This window comes from Zalophus californianus, chromosome 11 (genome assembly GCF_009762305.2).
Source record: "Zalophus californianus isolate mZalCal1 chromosome 11, mZalCal1.pri.v2, whole genome shotgun sequence".
NCBI classification, from domain to species: Eukaryota; Metazoa; Chordata; class Mammalia; order Carnivora; family Otariidae; genus Zalophus; species Zalophus californianus.
In genome coordinates this window covers 9,190,150-9,208,883 of record NC_045605.1, presented here as the reverse complement: position 1 = coordinate 9,208,883, position 18,734 = coordinate 9,190,150, and the positions used below count along the sequence as shown (strand labels likewise).

Here is an 18,734-nt window from a genome sequence, read left to right as displayed (position 1 = left end):
AGAAGTGTTCAGAACATTCTTAGGCACACTAAAGGCTGAGAACCTCTGATCTAATGACTATTTATTTTAGAATATATAATTCAGAATGGTTAAACAGTTTTTATCATATTATGAACTAGTTACAAGGTTATCTACTTGATTGATAGACTCAATTTATTAAGAAATTTATTTTTTGTCAACCATATTTTAATTAACAAGAAAATAGTTCTACATAGGAGAATTCTATGCAGCTTGGTTCTGTAAAATGCTTCTTGACATAAGAAATAATTAATTACAATATTTTAATATGTTGCTAAGGGAAGAAAAAACAGACCAAAAAAGCATATAGAGTAGACATCATTTTTAAAAAATGTATCTTTTTTTAATGATTAGAAAAGATGGACAAAAACCTGCTGACTCAGTTTACCCATTTGCTGAAAGATTTTACCTAAAAGGGTGTTTGCTGTGTTCTATAACAGCTTTGAAGGATACACCCCCACCCTAGATCAGGTAATAAGAGGAGAGAGACCTGGGTGATGAAGTTTCAGAGTACCCCATTTCTACATGAGCCAGTAAAAAACAAACCTGCAGTATTCATTTTCATATACATCACATGTATAAATATGGAGAGGTAGAGACCAACAAACTGCAAGCCAATTACTCACTCTCCAAAAGTATACATTAACCTACACAAAAGTTAAACTCTACAGAGGTTTCACAGGTTATAGATGATAGAGTGACAGCCAAGATAGATAAAATATCTAATAGCTACCCATCTCTCTTTTTTTTAAGTTTATTTATTTATTTGAGAGAGAGAGTTAGAGAGAGCATGAGAGGGGAGAGGGTCAGAGGGAGAAGCAGACTCCCTGCTGAGCAGGGAGCCCGATGTGGGACTCGAAACTGGGACTCCATGACCTGAGCCAAAGGCAGCTGCTCAACCAACTGAGCCACCCAGGCACCTGACCCATTTCTTTTCAAACAGAGAGACATGTACTCAGGTTATAGGAACATGAATTTGCACGCTCTGAGAGTCTTCTGTACTCAGCAATGAATAATTTCTAAGATGGTCTATCAGAGTGACTTTGGATGTGATTCGGGCTCAAGACCGGTCTTACACACTTAGAAGCTTGCCTAAGCAAGTATCCTAAACCTTCTCAAGGTTCACTGCCATTGTCTGTAAAATGGGGCAATTATAGTATCTTTCTCAGAGAGTTGTTATTAAGGATTAAATGAGAAAATATATGGAAAAATGCTTAACACCAGCATATACTAGACACTCGCACTCGATAAATGTTAGCTATCATTATTAACTATTAGAACTTTCTGGGGCAGATAGGTAGGCAGTTGGAAAAGTATGTGGGTGACCGAGAAAGAGACATGATATAAACAGCTATAAATACAACCAAACCATAACCTTAACTTACCTCACTGTGTGTTATTCCCATGATAAAAATAAATTCCTTCCCATGTGATAAACAATGTACCTTCCCAATATTTCTTTGCTGCAGCATTCTACATTTTTTTGTACTTAAAATATGATACTTTTAAGAAATTCAAGTTTGAGAAATACATATTGAAAATCCCTATAATGCCTGTGAGCCAAAAAGCACAACAGAACATAAAAATATAAGTCATGCTGAAAAGGTCAAATAGCAAATCAGTTGCTAAGTGTATGTGCAAAAGGACCACAGAACACAGGAAATTATATACTTTAAGCTCAGTTATACCACTTTGGAGATTTCTTTCTGAACATTTCAAACAAAGTTCCTGTAGGCTTACAACCTTAACCATTATGAAACCCTGGGAAGATAGTTACCTCCTAATTATTTTTAAAAAGACCCCCATCCCACCAAAATCTATAAAGAACTTATCAAACTCAACACCCAAAGAACAAATAATCCAATCAAGAAATGGGCAGAAGACATGAACAGACATTTCTCCAAAGAAGACATCCAAATGGCCAACAGGCACATGAAAAAGTACTCAACATCGCTCGGCATCAGGGAAATCCAAATCAAAACCTCAATGAGGTACCACCTCACACCAGTCAGAATAGCTAAAATTAACAAGTCAGGGAACGACAGATGTTGGCGGGGATGTGGAGAAAGGGGAACCCTCCTACACTGTTGGTGGGAATGCAAGCTGGTGCAACCACTCTGGAAAACAGTATGGAGGTTCCTCAAACAGTTGAAATTAGAGCTACCATTCGATCCAGCAATTGCACTACTGGGTATTTACCCCAAAGATACAAATGTAGGGACCCGAAGGGGTACGTGTACCCCAATGTTTATAGCAGCAATGTCCACAATAGCCAAACTGTGGAAAGAGCCAAGATGCCCATCGACAGATGAATGGATAAAGAAGATGTGGTATATATACACGATGGGATATTATGCAGCCATCAAAAGGAATGAGATCTTGCCATTTGCAACGACGTGGATGGAACTGGAGGGTGTTATGCTGAGTGAAATAAGTCAATCAGAGAAAGACATGTATCACATGACCTCACTGATATGAGGAAATCTTAATCTCAGGAAACAAACTGAGTGTTACTGGAGTGGTTGGGGGTGGGAGGGATGGGGTGGCTGGGTGATAGACATTGGGGAGGGTATGTGCTACGGTGAGCGCTGTGAATTGTGCAAGACTGTTGAATCACAGATCTGTACTTCTGAAACAAATAATGCAACATATTTTAAGAAAAAAGAAAAAGAAGAAGATAACAGGAGAGGAAGAAAAGGGGAGTATGTCAGAGGGGGAGACGAACCATGAGAGACGATGGACTCTGAAAAACAAACTGAGGGTTCTAGAGGGGAGGGTGGTAGGGGGATGGGTTAGCCTGGTGATGGGTATTGAGGAGGGCACGTTCTGCATGGAGCACTGGGTGTTATGAACAAACAATGAATCATGGAACACTGCACCAAAAAACTAATGATGTAATATATGGTGATTAACATAATAAAAAATACGGTAATAAATAAATAAATAAATAAATAAATAAATAAATAAATAAAAAAGACCCCTATCCCAACTTTACCATGTGGCCCATAGGAGTTCCCCATGTTGTATGCTGTTCCATCTGGGTCATAATGAGGATGTGCAGTTGCTCCATTCACAGCAATAAATTTGCTCCAGTCTACCTGCAAATTTAAGACAATCAGGGACTTTTAAATGTTACACAGGCAGATCTCTACTTAGACGCAGAGACAGTAGGAATGTGTCAAATATTTTAAAAATAGAATAGGAAATCTATAGTATAAGCCCAATCTTACTTCTGAGAAATCAAAATTATTTTTCCTACTAAAGAAACTGAAACTAAATAATAAACAAAAACTCCACCACCAGCAACAACAAATGGACAGAAATGATTACCCAATAAGGATTTTTTCCCCAAGATCACAGGAAAGTACTACAAATAAGAGTTAAAATTAAAATTCTGGTCCAAAATTTTATTTATTTTTAATTAATGTGTTAAGTGAAAGCAGTATGGGTCTAGACAATCTCTAGTCCAATTCTACCTGTAGCTAGGAAGAACATGAAATGACCAAAGTAAATCTATACTATTCTATTTCTCCTTTACCATAGCCTTCAGATATTAGGACTAAGGAAAAAGAAGTCTAGAATTGTCTCTCTTTTTTAAGATTTTATTATTTTGGGGGGGGCAGAGGGGAGAGAGAGAATCCTGAAGCAGGCTCCCCGCTGAGCACTAAGACGGTTGCAGGGCTTGATCCCAGGACAAGATCAGGACCTGAGTCGAAATCAGGAGTCAGCCACTCAACTTCCTGAGACACCCAGGCGCCCCTCCAATTTCTTCTACAGATATCTACTACTCTAAAAAGGATGTTGAAAGGAAAGACATTTTGGGTCCATTTTATTCATTTTTCAGCCTATATTTTACCTTTTCTGTTTTTTCCAGAGTTTTAATGTCCACTTTATTCATAAAGTTGGTCTCGGTGCTAACATAGTAGTCACCCTTGTACCGCACATAGTTGACATTGGTATTGTCAGTTATTGCTGAAACCAAACCCCAGAGTTAAACACCACAATGTACTGCAGCACACAATCAGAGCAACAAAACAGCTTAAACATCCTCTCATACCAAAAAAACAAAAAATCTATTTCAAAATATATATTTATATAGATTCACACATATCATAATTAAAGAATCATCACTATCACCCAGAAATTCTGGGTACAGTAAAGGCTGCTTACCAGGCAGCTCAAACTTTGACATGAAACGTTCAAAAACATTCTTGCATGGATCAGGGAGAGCCAGCGTGCCAAATTCTGAGATGACAATTCGGTCATGAACACTATTGGCCTTATAAGTATCACTCTGCAGGAACTTGCTTCTATAGGTCACTGTGCCCTTCTCTATCCTGAACTGGTGAAGCAAAGCCATTCCATCAAACCAGTGATTGTACCTTCAAACAGGAGCAAAAAAAGAAAAACAAATATCAGTAAGAAAAATACGGGGTAAAAACAAGAGCCTTCAAATATAGAGATAAGGAATCGGAATGGGTTCCCAGCACAACTTGATTATTCAGAAAAGTTGAAATTAAGGGATGATACCTTTTGAGTATATCCTGGAGTACAATAGAAAAGAGTGACCTACATTCTCCTGACCACTACCCCATCAAAAAACTCACACTTAGAAGGCTAAAAAAAACCTCCAAATTGGTGATTCCTAAGATAATTCTGATTTTTACCCTATAGCCAAGAGAATAGCATACAAGGATATGGAATATTTGACATTTTCTCAATTAAAATGGGTTCCTAAGCTTTTAGAAAAAGTTATCTTCATATCTTGTATTTTCCCTTTACTTTAAAATTTTTCAATTTATCAGAATTATGCTAAAGTAAACAAATAAGATAACTGTACTTACTGGATAATCATTTTTATACATATGATTACAGTAGAAATGATCTATTTAAATGATGGAACATGAAAAAACTATAAAGAAAAGTTGGTGCCTTTGCTTTTTAAAGGGCTTCACATCATACAGTCTTTTTATTCATGTGCTTGATAGACTGAATGTTTAACGTCTTCAGCACAGATAAGCAAGGCTAACACCATTGCCTTACGGCAGTGGTCCTGAAAGCAGGGAATCAAAGAGGTATTCATACACCTGTGTTTATAGCAGCATTATTTACAATAACCAAAAAATAAGCCAACCAGTGTCCATTAAAAAGGAAGGAAATTCTGTCACATGATACAACACAGAAGAATTTTGAGGACATAGTTATAAATGAAATAACCCAGTCTCTCTCTCACACACACAAGGTATAGTTTCAGTTTTGTAGGAGGAAAAAGTTCTGAAGATCTGTTTCACAATGTGATAAACTTAACACTAACTTTTACCCCTAAAAATGGCTAAGATGGTAAATTTTATGTTATGGGTTTTTTTAAAAGATTTTATTATTTATTTATTTATTTATTTATTTATTTATTTATTTATTTGAGAAAGAGAGAGAGAGACAGCATGAGTGGGGTGAGGGGCAGAGGGAGAAGCAGCACCAGATTGTGCTGAGCACGGAGCCCAAAGCAAGGCTTGGTACCAGAACCCTAAAATCATGACCTGAGTCAAAGTCAGATGCTTAACAGACTGAGCCACCCAGGCACTCCTATATTGTTTTTTTTACCACAATAAAAAAAATGCAGGAAATGAAGTAAAAAAAAAAAAGAAAAAAAGACTCTCTTTACCAAGTGATTTGAGATGCCATCTTTATTATTAACTTAATTTCCAATCGTTCTTGGGTTTATTTCTTGGCTTTCTATTCTATATCACTTATCTATTTATTCATGCACTGATATCACAATGTGTTAATTATTGACACTTTATAGTATTTTTTTAAGATTTAAGTTCTATTTATTTGAGAGAGAAGCATGAACAGGAGGGGCAGAGGGAGAGGTAGAGAGAGAATCTCAGCCTCTGCACTGAGTACAGAGCCCAATGAGGGCCTCAATCTCATAACCCTGAGATCATGACCTGAGCCGAAACCAAGAGTCAGATGCTTAACTAACTGTGCCAACCCAGGCACCCTATAGTATCTTTTAATGTCTAGAAGGGCTAGTCCCTTCACTGAAAAACCTTTAGTGTTTTCTTGTCTATTCTTGCATATTTATTTTTCCACATAAACTTTATATTGATTTGTCTAACTTCTTTTAAAAACTTGTTAGAATTTTTATTAAGATTGCCTCAAATTTTAAAATTAACCTAAGGAGTACAGACATCTTTATGTTGTTGAAATATCTTATTCAAGAACACATGATGTTTTTTCATTTGTTTAATTGTGTCTTTCAGGAGTGTTGTAAAGTTTGCACATTTCTTGTTAAGTTCCTAAATATTTAATCTCCTTTGTTGCTACTGTCAAGGTTTTTTCCTATTATGTTCCCTAACTGGTTATTGTTTGTGTCTTTGAAGGCTATTGATTTTGGTAGGTTAATTTTACATCTAGTTACCTTACCTTTTATTGTTTGAGTTAGTCTTGTCATTGATTTTTCTGGTTTTCCAGATTTACTAAAATATCATCCACAGAGATAGTTGTACTCTACTAATCCTTGTGCCTCTAATCAATTTCTTTAGTCTAACTGTATTGGTTACATCTAGTTGAAAAGCAGTGGAATGGTGGCCATTTTCTCCTTGCTCCTGTCTTAAAAAAAATACTTGTAATCTTTCTCAATTTAATATTACGGGTTTTAAGACTAAGATTAAAACATATTATGTTTGTGTATATACATACATCTATATAAATACATACATGTGTGTATATATACATATACACACACATATATTTGATATACATATATTGTATATACATATACATATGGATTATGTATACATATATGTGTGTGTATATATATATATATCATGTTAAGAAAGTATCCATCAAGTCCTGTTTTATGAATATTTTTATGAGGAATGGATGTTGACTTCTGACAAAAGTTTTGTCAGCATTTATGGAGATAATCCTATGATTATTTATGCTAAAACCTATTAATATGGTATATGATAGGGGCTCCTGGGTGGCTCAGTCGTTAAGCGTCTGCCTTTGGCTCAGGTCATGATCCCAGGGTCCTGGGATCGAGCCTCATGTCAGGCTCCCTGCTCGGCGGGAAGCCTGCTTCTCCCTCTCCCACTCCCCCTGCTTGTGTTGCCTCTCTCACTGTCTCTGTCAAATAAATAAATAAAATCTTTAAAAAAAAACACTAAAAAGAAAATAATTTCAATAATTATTGCTATTCTAATCTAAACACCACCAAAAACACAATACACAGTCCCAAACACAATACTCCAGGTGTAACAGCAGACATTCAGTTTCTTCATTTAAGAAACTTCATATTCTTTTCTTTCCTTATTTTTTTTTGTTACCACCTGATAGTATTGACTCACACTGAGCTGTCAACCAAAACCCCTAAGTAATTTTTAACACATTTTGTTGTTAAACCACATCACTTTTATCCTTGTGCTTGTAAAATTTCTCTTCCTCTACATATACCTTTAATGATATTCCACTTGTTAGATTCCATCTCATAAGATCCTTCTAGACCCTATCATTCCATGCATTCATTTACTCAAACCAACCAACTTTTCTTGAGCCCCTACTATTCTGCCAGGCTTGTGCCAAGACCAGTGCTTACAGGCACATAACTAACTATGTCATAAAGTTGTTCTCTGAGACAACTGACAAGTGTTAAAAAAATACTATCTGTGCACAGAAGGAGCAACAGGATGGAAGGATGTGGGGATCAGGGAAGGGTCTAGAGGAAAGAAGACATTTGTCTAGTTCCCTAAGGATGTTTGCCAGTTGGAGAAGGGGAGAAGGGCATCCTAGGGAGAGGTGGTAAAAGAAGAGAGAGAGAAAGAAGAAAGAGAGAGAAAAAAAGAAAGAAAGAAAAAGAAAGAAAGAAAGAAAGAGAAAGAAAGGAAAAAAAAGAAAGATAAGAAAGGGAGGAAAAGGAAAGTGAGGGAGGGAGGAAGGAAGGAAGGAAGGAAGGAAGGAAGGAAGGAAGGCAGGAAGGAAGAGCAGTGAAGGCATATGGCATCCTGGAGGAACAGCCAGCTAACAAATTCGTGTGTGGGCAGAGCCTTCAGTGGCCGGCGACGGGAAAATAGGTCAGCACGAGACCTATCTGCACTTAGACTTACAGCTCAAAGACCTGCAACAGCAACACGTGGAGTTTTGAAACAGGAGGGTGAAACAGTGAGACCGCATCTTAGAAAGGTCACTCTGGACACACAGTAGAACACGGGATAGAACGAGGAGCATCCAGATTCGGAGAAACCAATGAGGAGACCAGGCAATAATTCAAGTGAGAGATTATGAGAACCTGAAATGAACAGTATAATTAGAAAATTCCAGAAACAAATCAGGTGACTGATAGGATAAAAGCAGTGACAAAAAGAGAAGGTCCAAAAAGTTACACCTGAGGGATAATTTGCTTTCACTGAGATGGAGAAAATGTGAGGAGCAAATAGTTCAGTTTTGAACAAGAGTCTGAGCTATTTGAAGCCATCAGAGTAAAGATGTTCTACAGCCAGTTGGCAAAATACAGGTGCTAGAGCACAGGAGATGGGGGCTGGGTGGGAGATGCATGTTTGAGAGTACCTGTGGGTGACAGGCACAGGCCAGGTGCAAATAAGACAGTAACTACCATCTACTGAGTGCTTACTACCTGCCAGAACTGTGCTAAGCACTTTACCACATCCTTTCCTAGGTATATATAAAAAATAAACATATAATATATTTTAATTTATATATAAATATAAAATGTTTATATGCATTGATTCTGTGAATAATTTTAAAGATGTGGGAACCAACGTACAGAGTAAAAACATGTGCAGGGTCACAGGGCTGGTAAGAGGCAAGAAAGCAATTTGAATTCAGTGCTGACCCCAAATCTTGGGGTCTTACAATACCCCAAAAAGTAAGGTGAAATATAAAAAGTAATTTGGCAGGAAAGGGAGTGGGGAAGGAGAAAAGGAAAGAAGAAAATGAAAATGTACTGCCAATTCTTGTCAGCCACTGAATGAGGCACTCATTGTCTCCTTTTAATTCTCATCCCCAGTCATTAAAATCTATATAATTAGCCCCATTTCTCATATGAGAAAACTTGCTTAAGACCACAGCACTGATAAATGGCAAAATGGGATCTGAATCCACTCCATCTTACTCCAAAGAATGTATTATTTCTACTATACCAAAGAAAGCGTATAATAAAAGAGGAATACTCAGGGCAGAGGCTGGGATGTATCAATATCAAAGGCACAAGTGAAGTGAGATGAGCAACAAAAACTTTATTCTAGAATGAGCAATCTGATGATGGATAGAAAAAGAATCAGGAGAGGGTGCCTGGGAGGTTCAGTTGGGTTAAGTATTTGCCTTAGGCTGAGGTCCTGATCTCAGGATCCTGGGATCAAGCACAGCATCATGCTCTCTGCTCAGCAGGGAGTCTACGTCTCCCCCTCCCCCCACTCGTGTGTGCACGCACCGTGCGCTCTCTCTCTCTCTCAAATAAATAAATAAAATCTTTTAAAAAAGGAAAAGAAAACAGAAATAATCAGGAGAAATTGTTATGGAGGAATCTAGGGATGAGAGAATTTTAAGACGGGTGGTCAATAATGTCGAACACTATTGAAAAGTCAGGCTAAGGACTGGAAAGTCCATCTTGTTTAATAATTAACAGGCTTTGGTGACCTTTTTGAGAACAGCTACTGTAGAGTGGTGGGTTAAAAGTCAAGAGGGCAGCGAACCGAGAAGACACCAGGAAGCAGGCAAACAGAGGCAGTGAGGGGAGGAGAAGAGGTACTAGCTGGAGGGGAAGGTGGAATGGGGAACGAGGGTGTTTTAGGATGAGAGGACATCTGGAGGCCAAGATGAGGGGTGGGTGGAGGAGAAACAGACACAGCGGGGCGGGCGGGGGGGTATGAATGATGGGGCAAGGTTTCAGAGGAAAGGAAGAGGGCCACTTCCTCCTCTGATCATGAGGAGGCAGGAGAAGGTACTTTTGTGGAGAAGTTTGGAGGTGGGGAAGAGGGCAGTGGAAGGAGCTCCAGTGCAATCGCCCCTCTTCACTATGAAGTCGGCCCGCTTGCCGGTTAATAGCGAGAGGGACAAACAGAATGAAGGAGGCTTCAGGAAGGGACGCGCTGCAGGAAGCTGGAAAGTACAGGGAAGGCTAAACATGCCCTGGAGACACCAGGTTCCTATTCTACCCAGATTCATGTCATTTAAAAAACTGATAAGCATGCAATCATTGATATCATGGATGAAATCATTGATAAAATACTTCTGATTGAAGAAGGGCCTTTGTCCTGTCGCTACTGTGTCGGCATGTTGACAGAGACGCCTGAACGGCGGCGGCGTCTCACAAGGGGACCAGAGACTCGGGACTGAGTGGGGCTACTCTCATTCGCAGGTTGGGGCGCCCGGGCTTTAGGTCTCCGCCGGCCCAGGAAGTCTAATCTGGGGAGCCGAGCACTAAACCAAACCTCCTCTTTGACCTGAAGGCATCTGTACCTCACACCCAAGGGGAAGGCCAGACCCTGTTCCTGCTGTAAATGCCTACTGCTGGCTCAGAAGAAATGGATTTGAAGTACAAAGTAGACACTCAGGAGGACCAGCCACACCACCACCTCCCCCACGAAGACGTTTACCTTTAAAGAGGCCTGTAGTGCAAGCCTAGGCCCTGAGTAGCTCTGCTGCTTGGTTTTAAAATTTACTAGAGCTACTTCAGCAGCAGATGAAAGACCATATGCTTTTTGCAAGAGGCTGTTTACTCTCTGGGGTTGCATCAGTAGTTTTATTTTTCTCTTCCTCCTCCCCCTTCTTTTTGCCTTAGAATCTTTCTTCAAATTATAACTTGCATGGAATCCAGATATGTAAGTAGAAAAAAGCACAACTCCACTGATTAGGGCCAGGGGGATCTATAGGCCACCTGATTCACCTTCTTTTTCTCTGCCTCCAAACCACCTTCCCATCCAGCCATCAAAAATACCGGTCATTCAGATTTCATAGCAACATGGATTAAAAGGCTTATGATAGTGTGAAAGTTTTTAAATCAGGGCAAAAAAACTCAATTAATATCCAAAACATAAAGAACCCACACAACCCAACAGCAAAAAAGTAAACAATCGGGGGCACTGTGTGGCTCAGTTGGTTAAGGGTCTGCCTTCAGCTCACGTCATGATCCCAGGGTCCTGGGATGGAGTCCCACATCAGGCTCCTTGCGCAGTGGGGAACCTGCTTCTCCCCCTGCCTGCCACTGCCCCTGCTTGTGCTCTCTCTCTCACGCTCTCTCTCTCACTCTCTTTGTCAAATAAATAAATAAAATCTTTTAAAAATAAAAAAGGGCGCCTGGGTGGTTCAGTCATTAAGTGTCTACCTTAGGCTCAGGTCATGATCCCAGGGTCCTGGGATCGAGCCCCAGGTCGGGCTCCCCTCAGGGAGTCCCACTCCCCCTGCTTGTATTCCCTCTCTCGCTGTATCTCTCTCTGTCAAATAAATAAATAAATAAATCTTTAAAAAATAAAAAATAAATAAACAATCCAATTTAAAAAATGGGCAGAAGATCTGAATAGACATTTTCCCAAAGAAGACATCCAGATGTCCAAGAGGCACATGAAAAGATGTTCAACATCACTAATCATGATGGAAATGCAAATCAAAACCACAACATCACGTCACAGTTAGGATGGGTAGTATCAAAGAAATGAGAAATAGCACATGTTGGTGAGGATGGTGAGAAAAGGGAACCCTCAGGCAATGTCGGTGGGAATGCAAATTGGTACAGCCACTGTGGAAAACAGTATGGAGTTTCCTCAAAAAATTAAAAACAGAATTACCACATAATCCAGTAATTCTACTTCTGGGTACTTATCTAGGAAAACAGAAACACTAACTCCAAAAGATATCTGCACCCCCTCATTGATTATAGCATTATTTACAATAGCCAAGATACAGAAGCAACCTAAGTATCCACCAGTGGGTGAATGCATAAAGAAGATGTGGTATATGTATATACAATGGAATATCATTCAGTCATAAAAAAGAAGAAAACCATTTGTGACAGCATGGTAAGGGCATTCTGCTAAATAAAATGAATCAGACAGAGAAAGACAAATACCATACGATCTCATTTATGCATGGAATCTTTAAAAACCAAACCAAACCAAACAAAAAACAAAAAACCCCAAGCTCATAGATACACACACAGAACAGATTGGTGGCTGCAAGATATGGGGGGCAGGGGGTAAGGGTAGGTGAAATGGGTGAAGGAAGTCAAAAGTTACAAAAATAAGTAATGGGAATGTAATGTACAGCATGGTGACTATAGTCAATAATACTATTGCATATTTAACAGTTACTAAGAGAATAAATCTTAAAAGTCCTGATCACAAGAAAAAAAATTTTTGTAACTATATGTGGTGACAGATGTTAACTAGACTTACTGTGGTGACCATTTCACAACACATACAAATATCAAATCATTGTTGTACACCTGAAACTAATATAATGTCATGTCAATTATATTTCAATAAAAAAATTCTACATACAATATGATTGTAATTATTTAAAACCAATCTATAGAAATGAGGCAAAGACTAGCAGGAAATACACCAAAGTGCTAAGAGAGGATGTGGTCCACATTTTCTTCCGCTCTGTTCTATATTTCAGAAAGTTTTACATAAGTAAACACTTTTATAATGAAAAAGTTTTTAATATTCAAAAATGTTTAAAGCAAAGAAGATTCCTTCCTTACCATAGGGGTTTCTTTACATCACTTCATGTCCCTACTAAATGTACAGAGAAATAATATACATAAGAGTTATTGGTGTTTTTCATTTATTTCCATGTATTTATTGAGAGCTATTCAAGAGCAGGGCCTACATGGAACTTATATTCTAGTGGAGGAACACAGTCAGTAAACAAACATAAAAACAAACAAACAAAAATACTAGGCATTTGATAGGGCTGTGCAGAGAATTAAAATAGGTAATACCATTTTTTTTAAAGATTTTATTTCTGTATTTGAGAGAGAGCGTGCACACGAGCAAGGGGAGCACAGGAAGAGGGACAGATTCTGAGCTGAGTGCCAAGCCCATCACTGGGCTCGATCTCAAGACCCTGAGATCATGACCTGAGCCAAACCCAAGAAACCAAGAGTCAGATGCTCAAATGACTGAGACACACAGGTGCCCCAATAGGTCATACATTTAATAAGAGCATTTTTAGATTTGGGGATCAGGGAAGGCTCAAAGGATGTGAGACCTGAGCTGATACCTGAATGACAAGAGTCAGACTTGGGAAGATAGATGAGAGCCAATGCCAACACCCTGAGCAAAAATAAATGTGTCCAGTTTGAGGAACTGAAAGAGCCATTGTGTCTGGGGAGCACTGGGTAGGGGAGTTGTATGAGGTGAAGACATTGCCCCTTCCTTCAGGAACTTGTGGTGAAACACAGCTCGGTAGTCATACAGACAGTTCCTGACACTTCTCTTTTGCCATAAGCCCTCAGAGGACTACAAATTTGTAATATTCTGCAAAATAGAAAAGTCAGGACTTTTTTTTTTTTTAAAGAATGAAGTCTCTCTTTTTTTTTCCGTAGACTACAATTTTCTCACCTGTATTCAAAGGAGCTGCATGACGTTAGCCTCAGAGAGAAAACAGATTTAAAGCATATTCCATTGAACCAGCCATGCTAAAAAATCCAAATTGTTCTCCAAAATCAAGACTTACTTATCCTTCCCAAACTCGAATTTCCCAGGCCCAATTCGAAGTAGATAGCCACTGAGCCACTTGGGAAAATGTCCTCGGACTCGAGCAGAGACCATCTGTGGCGTCTCCTCCACCGTGGTTAGGAGTGGTGCAATACATGGAAGCCTCTCACGCTTACCGAAGGTTGCCTTCTTCTGATGAGTACTTTCCATGGTACTGTGAAGAGGAAATCAAGAGCACAAAAAAATTGTACAAGATGCCCGTTTCTCCATAGACAATACTCTTACCTACTGGTAAGGGAAAAGTAAACCCATCACCAAATATAGTCTCCAAATTCCTCTCCTTCCTCATTCTCAAACTGTCACCTCTCTGGTTCTCCATTTTTTAACTACAACAATCCTTTTTTTTGTATTCTTGCAGTACAAATCTGCCTAAGGATGAACTCAGGACTGCATTATTATTATCATTTGTCATGGTTGAACAATGTTCCTCTTTTCACAAGACTGAATCTACGTATTAACCTCAGATGTGCTAAAAGCAACCTCACTGTTATGATAAAAAATGACCACTATTCATCATTATCCTAATTACATTACACCAGAACGGGATGCCAAAGATTTCACAGCAATTTACGAGAATTTAGTAGGATCTGTAATTCAATTTCTTCCATTTTAATGACATATGCATGAACATGCATGGCATTTTCTAAAAGAAGGGTGTCATGAACTAAATTATGCAGTGAGACCTGGTCTGGAATTACCTAAAGTTCAAAAGCCACAAGAAAAAAAAATCATTATTATATAAGAAGCCGAAAATTATCCCTTTTACTTCATATTCATTTGGTGTTCACAAGGTAGTGTTACCTAACACAGAGAGGTGGTCAGATATGTAATTAATTAGACAGCACTTTATTTTATTTCATAAAATTTTAACAGTAATATAGAAGTCTAAACTAGAAAAACTAATACACAGAGACCCTATTCCTCTGAAAAAGTGAGATTTGCATTATTTTAGCAAAATTTTTTACAATGTTATATCTATCATCTCATTTCTTTCAAATCTTTATAAAATTCAGTTTAGAGTACATGATTCCTTCTACTTTCTTGTAAGTAACAATTCAGTCAAACCCAACTATTTCCTGCTTTCCCAAATAAAATTGACTAATCTATCCCTAAGGAAATGCTAGTATTGTTCAAATTCTATCACAAATCTACCTCCTTTATGAGGAAGTGTAGTGTAATATTTAATAAGAGTACTGCCCCAGGTTCTGCCAGGCTCCAGAGTGCAGTCCACATACCTGGCCTGCCATTTTCCAAATAAATAGCCTCGAGCAAGGCAACCTCTCTGTGCTCTGTTTCCTCTTTTCTAAGGTGGAGATAATAATAATTCTTATTACTTCTAAGCCTATAAATAATAAATGAGTTAGGTTATGTAAAGTTTTTAGAACATAGTAAATACTCAAAAATGTTAGCTATCATTATTTACATAGCTTTTAATGATCAATCCAACAAGATGTAATATCATCTTCCTTCGAATTATTTATACATTCAACAAAATAGTAACTGGTGAGGGATAAAAAGTACTCAAACCTGATGTAAATGAACATATAAACAGATCATTTATACTATAATCAGTGTTTTGTTTGAGCACTGTTTCTCAAGGTATGGTCTGAGGGTCACTTGGAACAGAAATACATGGTATTACTGCTAAAATGCAGATTCAGGGACTCCACCCTGGACCTAATCAGAATTTCTGGGATACAGCAAGGAAGTATTCTTAGGCATATGAAAATCTGAGAACCACAATATTAGAGGTATAAAGAGGATGCTTTGAAACGCTTAGGTATTTATCTAATACCTAGTTCAAAAGTACACAATATATTATGCCTATTCATCTCACACTCCTCTTACATTAAAATAAATGTCCTGAGGTCAGTTACTTTAGTCCTCTCACTTAAGTAGAATTAAACTGAATACCTTGATCGGACATTTGTCTGAATAGAAATTCATGAACTTAAAACACTTCACATTTTTAGAAAAAAACTTACATGTCTATATGTTCTATACTCCATAGCATGTTATTGGCAGTTTTTTATATTCTCTTCAAACTTTCCACGGTACTTGATATTGTGATCTATACTTCCTTAAACCCCTTTCTATTGTTGGTTCCTGAAAATACTGCACTTCTCTAACTTCCTTGCTCCCTCTTTGCTTTATGCTAGCTTCACTTCTTAGCTGACAACCTTGAATAAGTTACTAATCGTTCGGAGCCTCAAGTTTGTCAATGATAGAATGGGCGTAATGGAAATGAAAGGAAGATAATACTTCCCATTTGTTTGTTGTCATAACTAAATATAGTAGTAGATAATGTCCAAATGTCAACTCCCTCAAGTGCTCCTCTTCCCCTTATCACCTCCTGAGTCTGACCTTGGACCTTTGCTCTTTATAATCTCAGGACACCCTCCTTGGTAGTCTCATCTAGTCCCTTAACTTCACCAAGTACTTCTTGCAGGTGGCTCTCAACATGTCAAAAGAGAATTCCTCATTTTCCCCTTTCCAAATCCATTTTTCCCACCTGCAAAATCATCTAGCTTCAAAATCTGTGTGGGCCTTTAATTCCTCTTCTTCATTGTACCCTCACATTCGCTAAGGGGTTAAATTCTGACTGTGACCAGACGGGGCCAGGAAGAGAATGTTACAGGAATGATATAGGGGGGCCAGTATAAACCCCCAGCGCTCAGAAGTCCACAAGGGTGCCTCGGGCAAACGCTTTGTCGAGATGTGTGCTGGTCCACACCACCCGGGCAGCCCCCCCCCCCACTGTTTCTTCTGGTCCATACCTGTCCTCCTCAGCACCAATGCTTCAGTCTCTCTTTCCTATCAGTCACGTTCTTGCCACTGCCCTAATTTAGGCCCTCACAGCCTCTTAGATAAGATGGTCAGGGTCTCTTAACTGGAAGGAGAAAGCAGATAGGGAAGCTATCCGCTGTGGGGGCCTCCAAATGGCTGGGCCTCTTGACCCCTCTGCCCCTTGGGATGGCTAGAGCCCACAGGCCAAGTGCCTCCAGCTCTGAACAGTTCATGGGGCTCCAGATCCCATCCAATCTACTCCAGGATGAGGTAAAAATACCATCATTCTCTATGTGTGCTATGATGTGCAAAAGGTTAGGAAGCACTGCTACAAAATTAATCTTCCTAAGTACAGATCTGATTGTATCAAATAATCCTCCAAAGCCCTCACACATGACTCCTCACTGTCTACCATGTAAAGTCTAAATTGCGTGGCCAGGCACTGAAGGCACTGTACAATCTCACACCAACCTACCTGTCCAGGTGCCCCCTCACTAATGCCTTCCACTCCAGCCAAACTAAGCCACTCCCCATTCTCTTCTCCTCATCACAATTATACCCTTCTCTTCACCTAGGATATTTCCCATCTCCTCCAGGTGAAATTCACTGACCCTACTCATCCTTCAAGATCCAGTGCACATATCACCTGCTTTTTAAACACAACATTCCCATTTCCTATAACAAGAACTGATTCTCCTTAGTCTGAACTCACACAGCATCTATTTCAGCTCTGTTACGGCACTCATCTTACTCTCTCTTGGGCGATAAGGATGAATACAATTTATAGCGGCGCCTGGGTGGCTCAGTCGTTAAGCGTTGGCCTTCAGCTCAGGTCATGATCCCAGGGTCCTGGGATCGAGTCTCACATTGGGCTCCCTGCTCTGCGGGAAGCCTGCTTCTCCCTCTCCCAGTCCCCCTGCTTGTGTTCCCTCTCTCGCTGTGTTTCTGGTCAAATAAATCAATAAAAGATTTTTAAAAAAAGATGAATACAATTTATAACTTCTGCTACTGGTATTCCTTGAGTAAAGGGTCACTTGTTTTTCCTCCCACTCCAGTACCTAACACAACTGCCTTGCATACTGCAAGTACTAAATTATTGAATTAAATAATTTTAAAGTTTATAGTCCATATTAGTATGATTTCTGAAAGCTCAACATCAGCCAATTTCAAGAAATAAAATCATGTAACAATAGTAGCTAAAATAGAAAGCTACAAAACCAGAGGTTTTAAGGCAGTCCCCCAGAATGCAAACAGCAGAACGAAACATTTACATTAGGACATGTAGCAATGATTTTCAACTGAGAAGGGTCTAAACAGTGACTATTCTTCCTATTGCAGATCCAAGGGAATCCCTAAACCCTGATCCTGCCTCACGTTATATAAAATATACAAATGGAAAGACTGTTTCACTGACAAACAAATATTGACTCAGTCTTCCTTAACTCCCAGCTCTGTGGTGTTGCTGCCTGTATCTGCCACACACAGAGTGAAAAGCTTCAGAAGCCCCCAGTACTCTTCAGAAAAGAGGCACAGAACTGGAAGCCTGAGCGGCTAGGAAGAGGAGGAAGGGGAGGAGGAAGGGGCAAATCCCCTACCTGGGATCCAGTGTCCTACCACAGAAAGGAACCCCACTGCAACGGTAGAAAGGTTGCTGACAAAATGGAGAAAGGTCTGAAAAAATATTCTGGTATTGATTTAGCAGCAGCAGATCCTGTGATTTCCAAAACCTCCCACTCACTTCCTGGGCTGTCCTTGGCTCACTGACAGAATAGGAGGGAATGGGGGAGGAAGTCAGGGAGGGCAGACAAGGGATAGGGCTTCCAGACGCCTGCAATCTCTCCCATAGGTCGGTCACATTGTCAGAAGTATCCCAACTACCTATCTGTGATAAGCAGCTGTTTGAAATTCTGAAATTGGACCACCAATAGTGGTCTCCCTTCCTAAACTTTCTTCTTTCAAACCTCTTCTCACATTACAATTAAGCGCCTTGATCCATGGCTCAGTTTCATTATGCCACTTCTCTTCTGAAAGATTAACATCTCTTTCCTTACAGAATAAAGTCCAAATGTAGTTTATCAACAAAGGACTCTACAATCTGGCCACACCTACCTTTCCATCTTTTGCCCCTCTGCCTTCTAGCATTTCATCCCTCCTTTTCTTTTCCATTTATTTAATTTACAAAACATTTTC

The 18,734-nt window shown here is 39.2% G+C and overlaps 1 protein-coding gene across 2 annotated transcripts in view; it reads right to left on the bottom strand.

Annotated features, from left to right (window-relative positions):
• BCO2 (beta-carotene oxygenase 2) overlaps positions 1 to 18,264 on the bottom strand; it is a 40,729-nt gene extending 22,465 nt beyond the window's left edge. For both annotated transcript variants that reach the window (XM_027578127.1, XM_027578128.1), the window contains exons 1-5: positions 18,140 to 18,264; positions 13,717 to 13,911; positions 4,189 to 4,400; positions 3,875 to 3,990; positions 3,014 to 3,116 (exon numbers count right to left, since the gene is read on the bottom strand). In XM_027578127.1, the coding sequence (XP_027433928.1) occupies positions 3,014 to 3,116; positions 3,875 to 3,990; positions 4,189 to 4,400; positions 13,717 to 13,907 (622 nt within the window). In that variant the 5' untranslated portion in view covers positions 13,908 to 13,911; positions 18,140 to 18,264. The remainder of the gene's footprint in view (positions 1 to 3,013; positions 3,117 to 3,874; positions 3,991 to 4,188; positions 4,401 to 13,716; positions 13,912 to 18,139) is intronic.
• Positions 18,265 to 18,734: the final 470 nt, after the last annotated feature.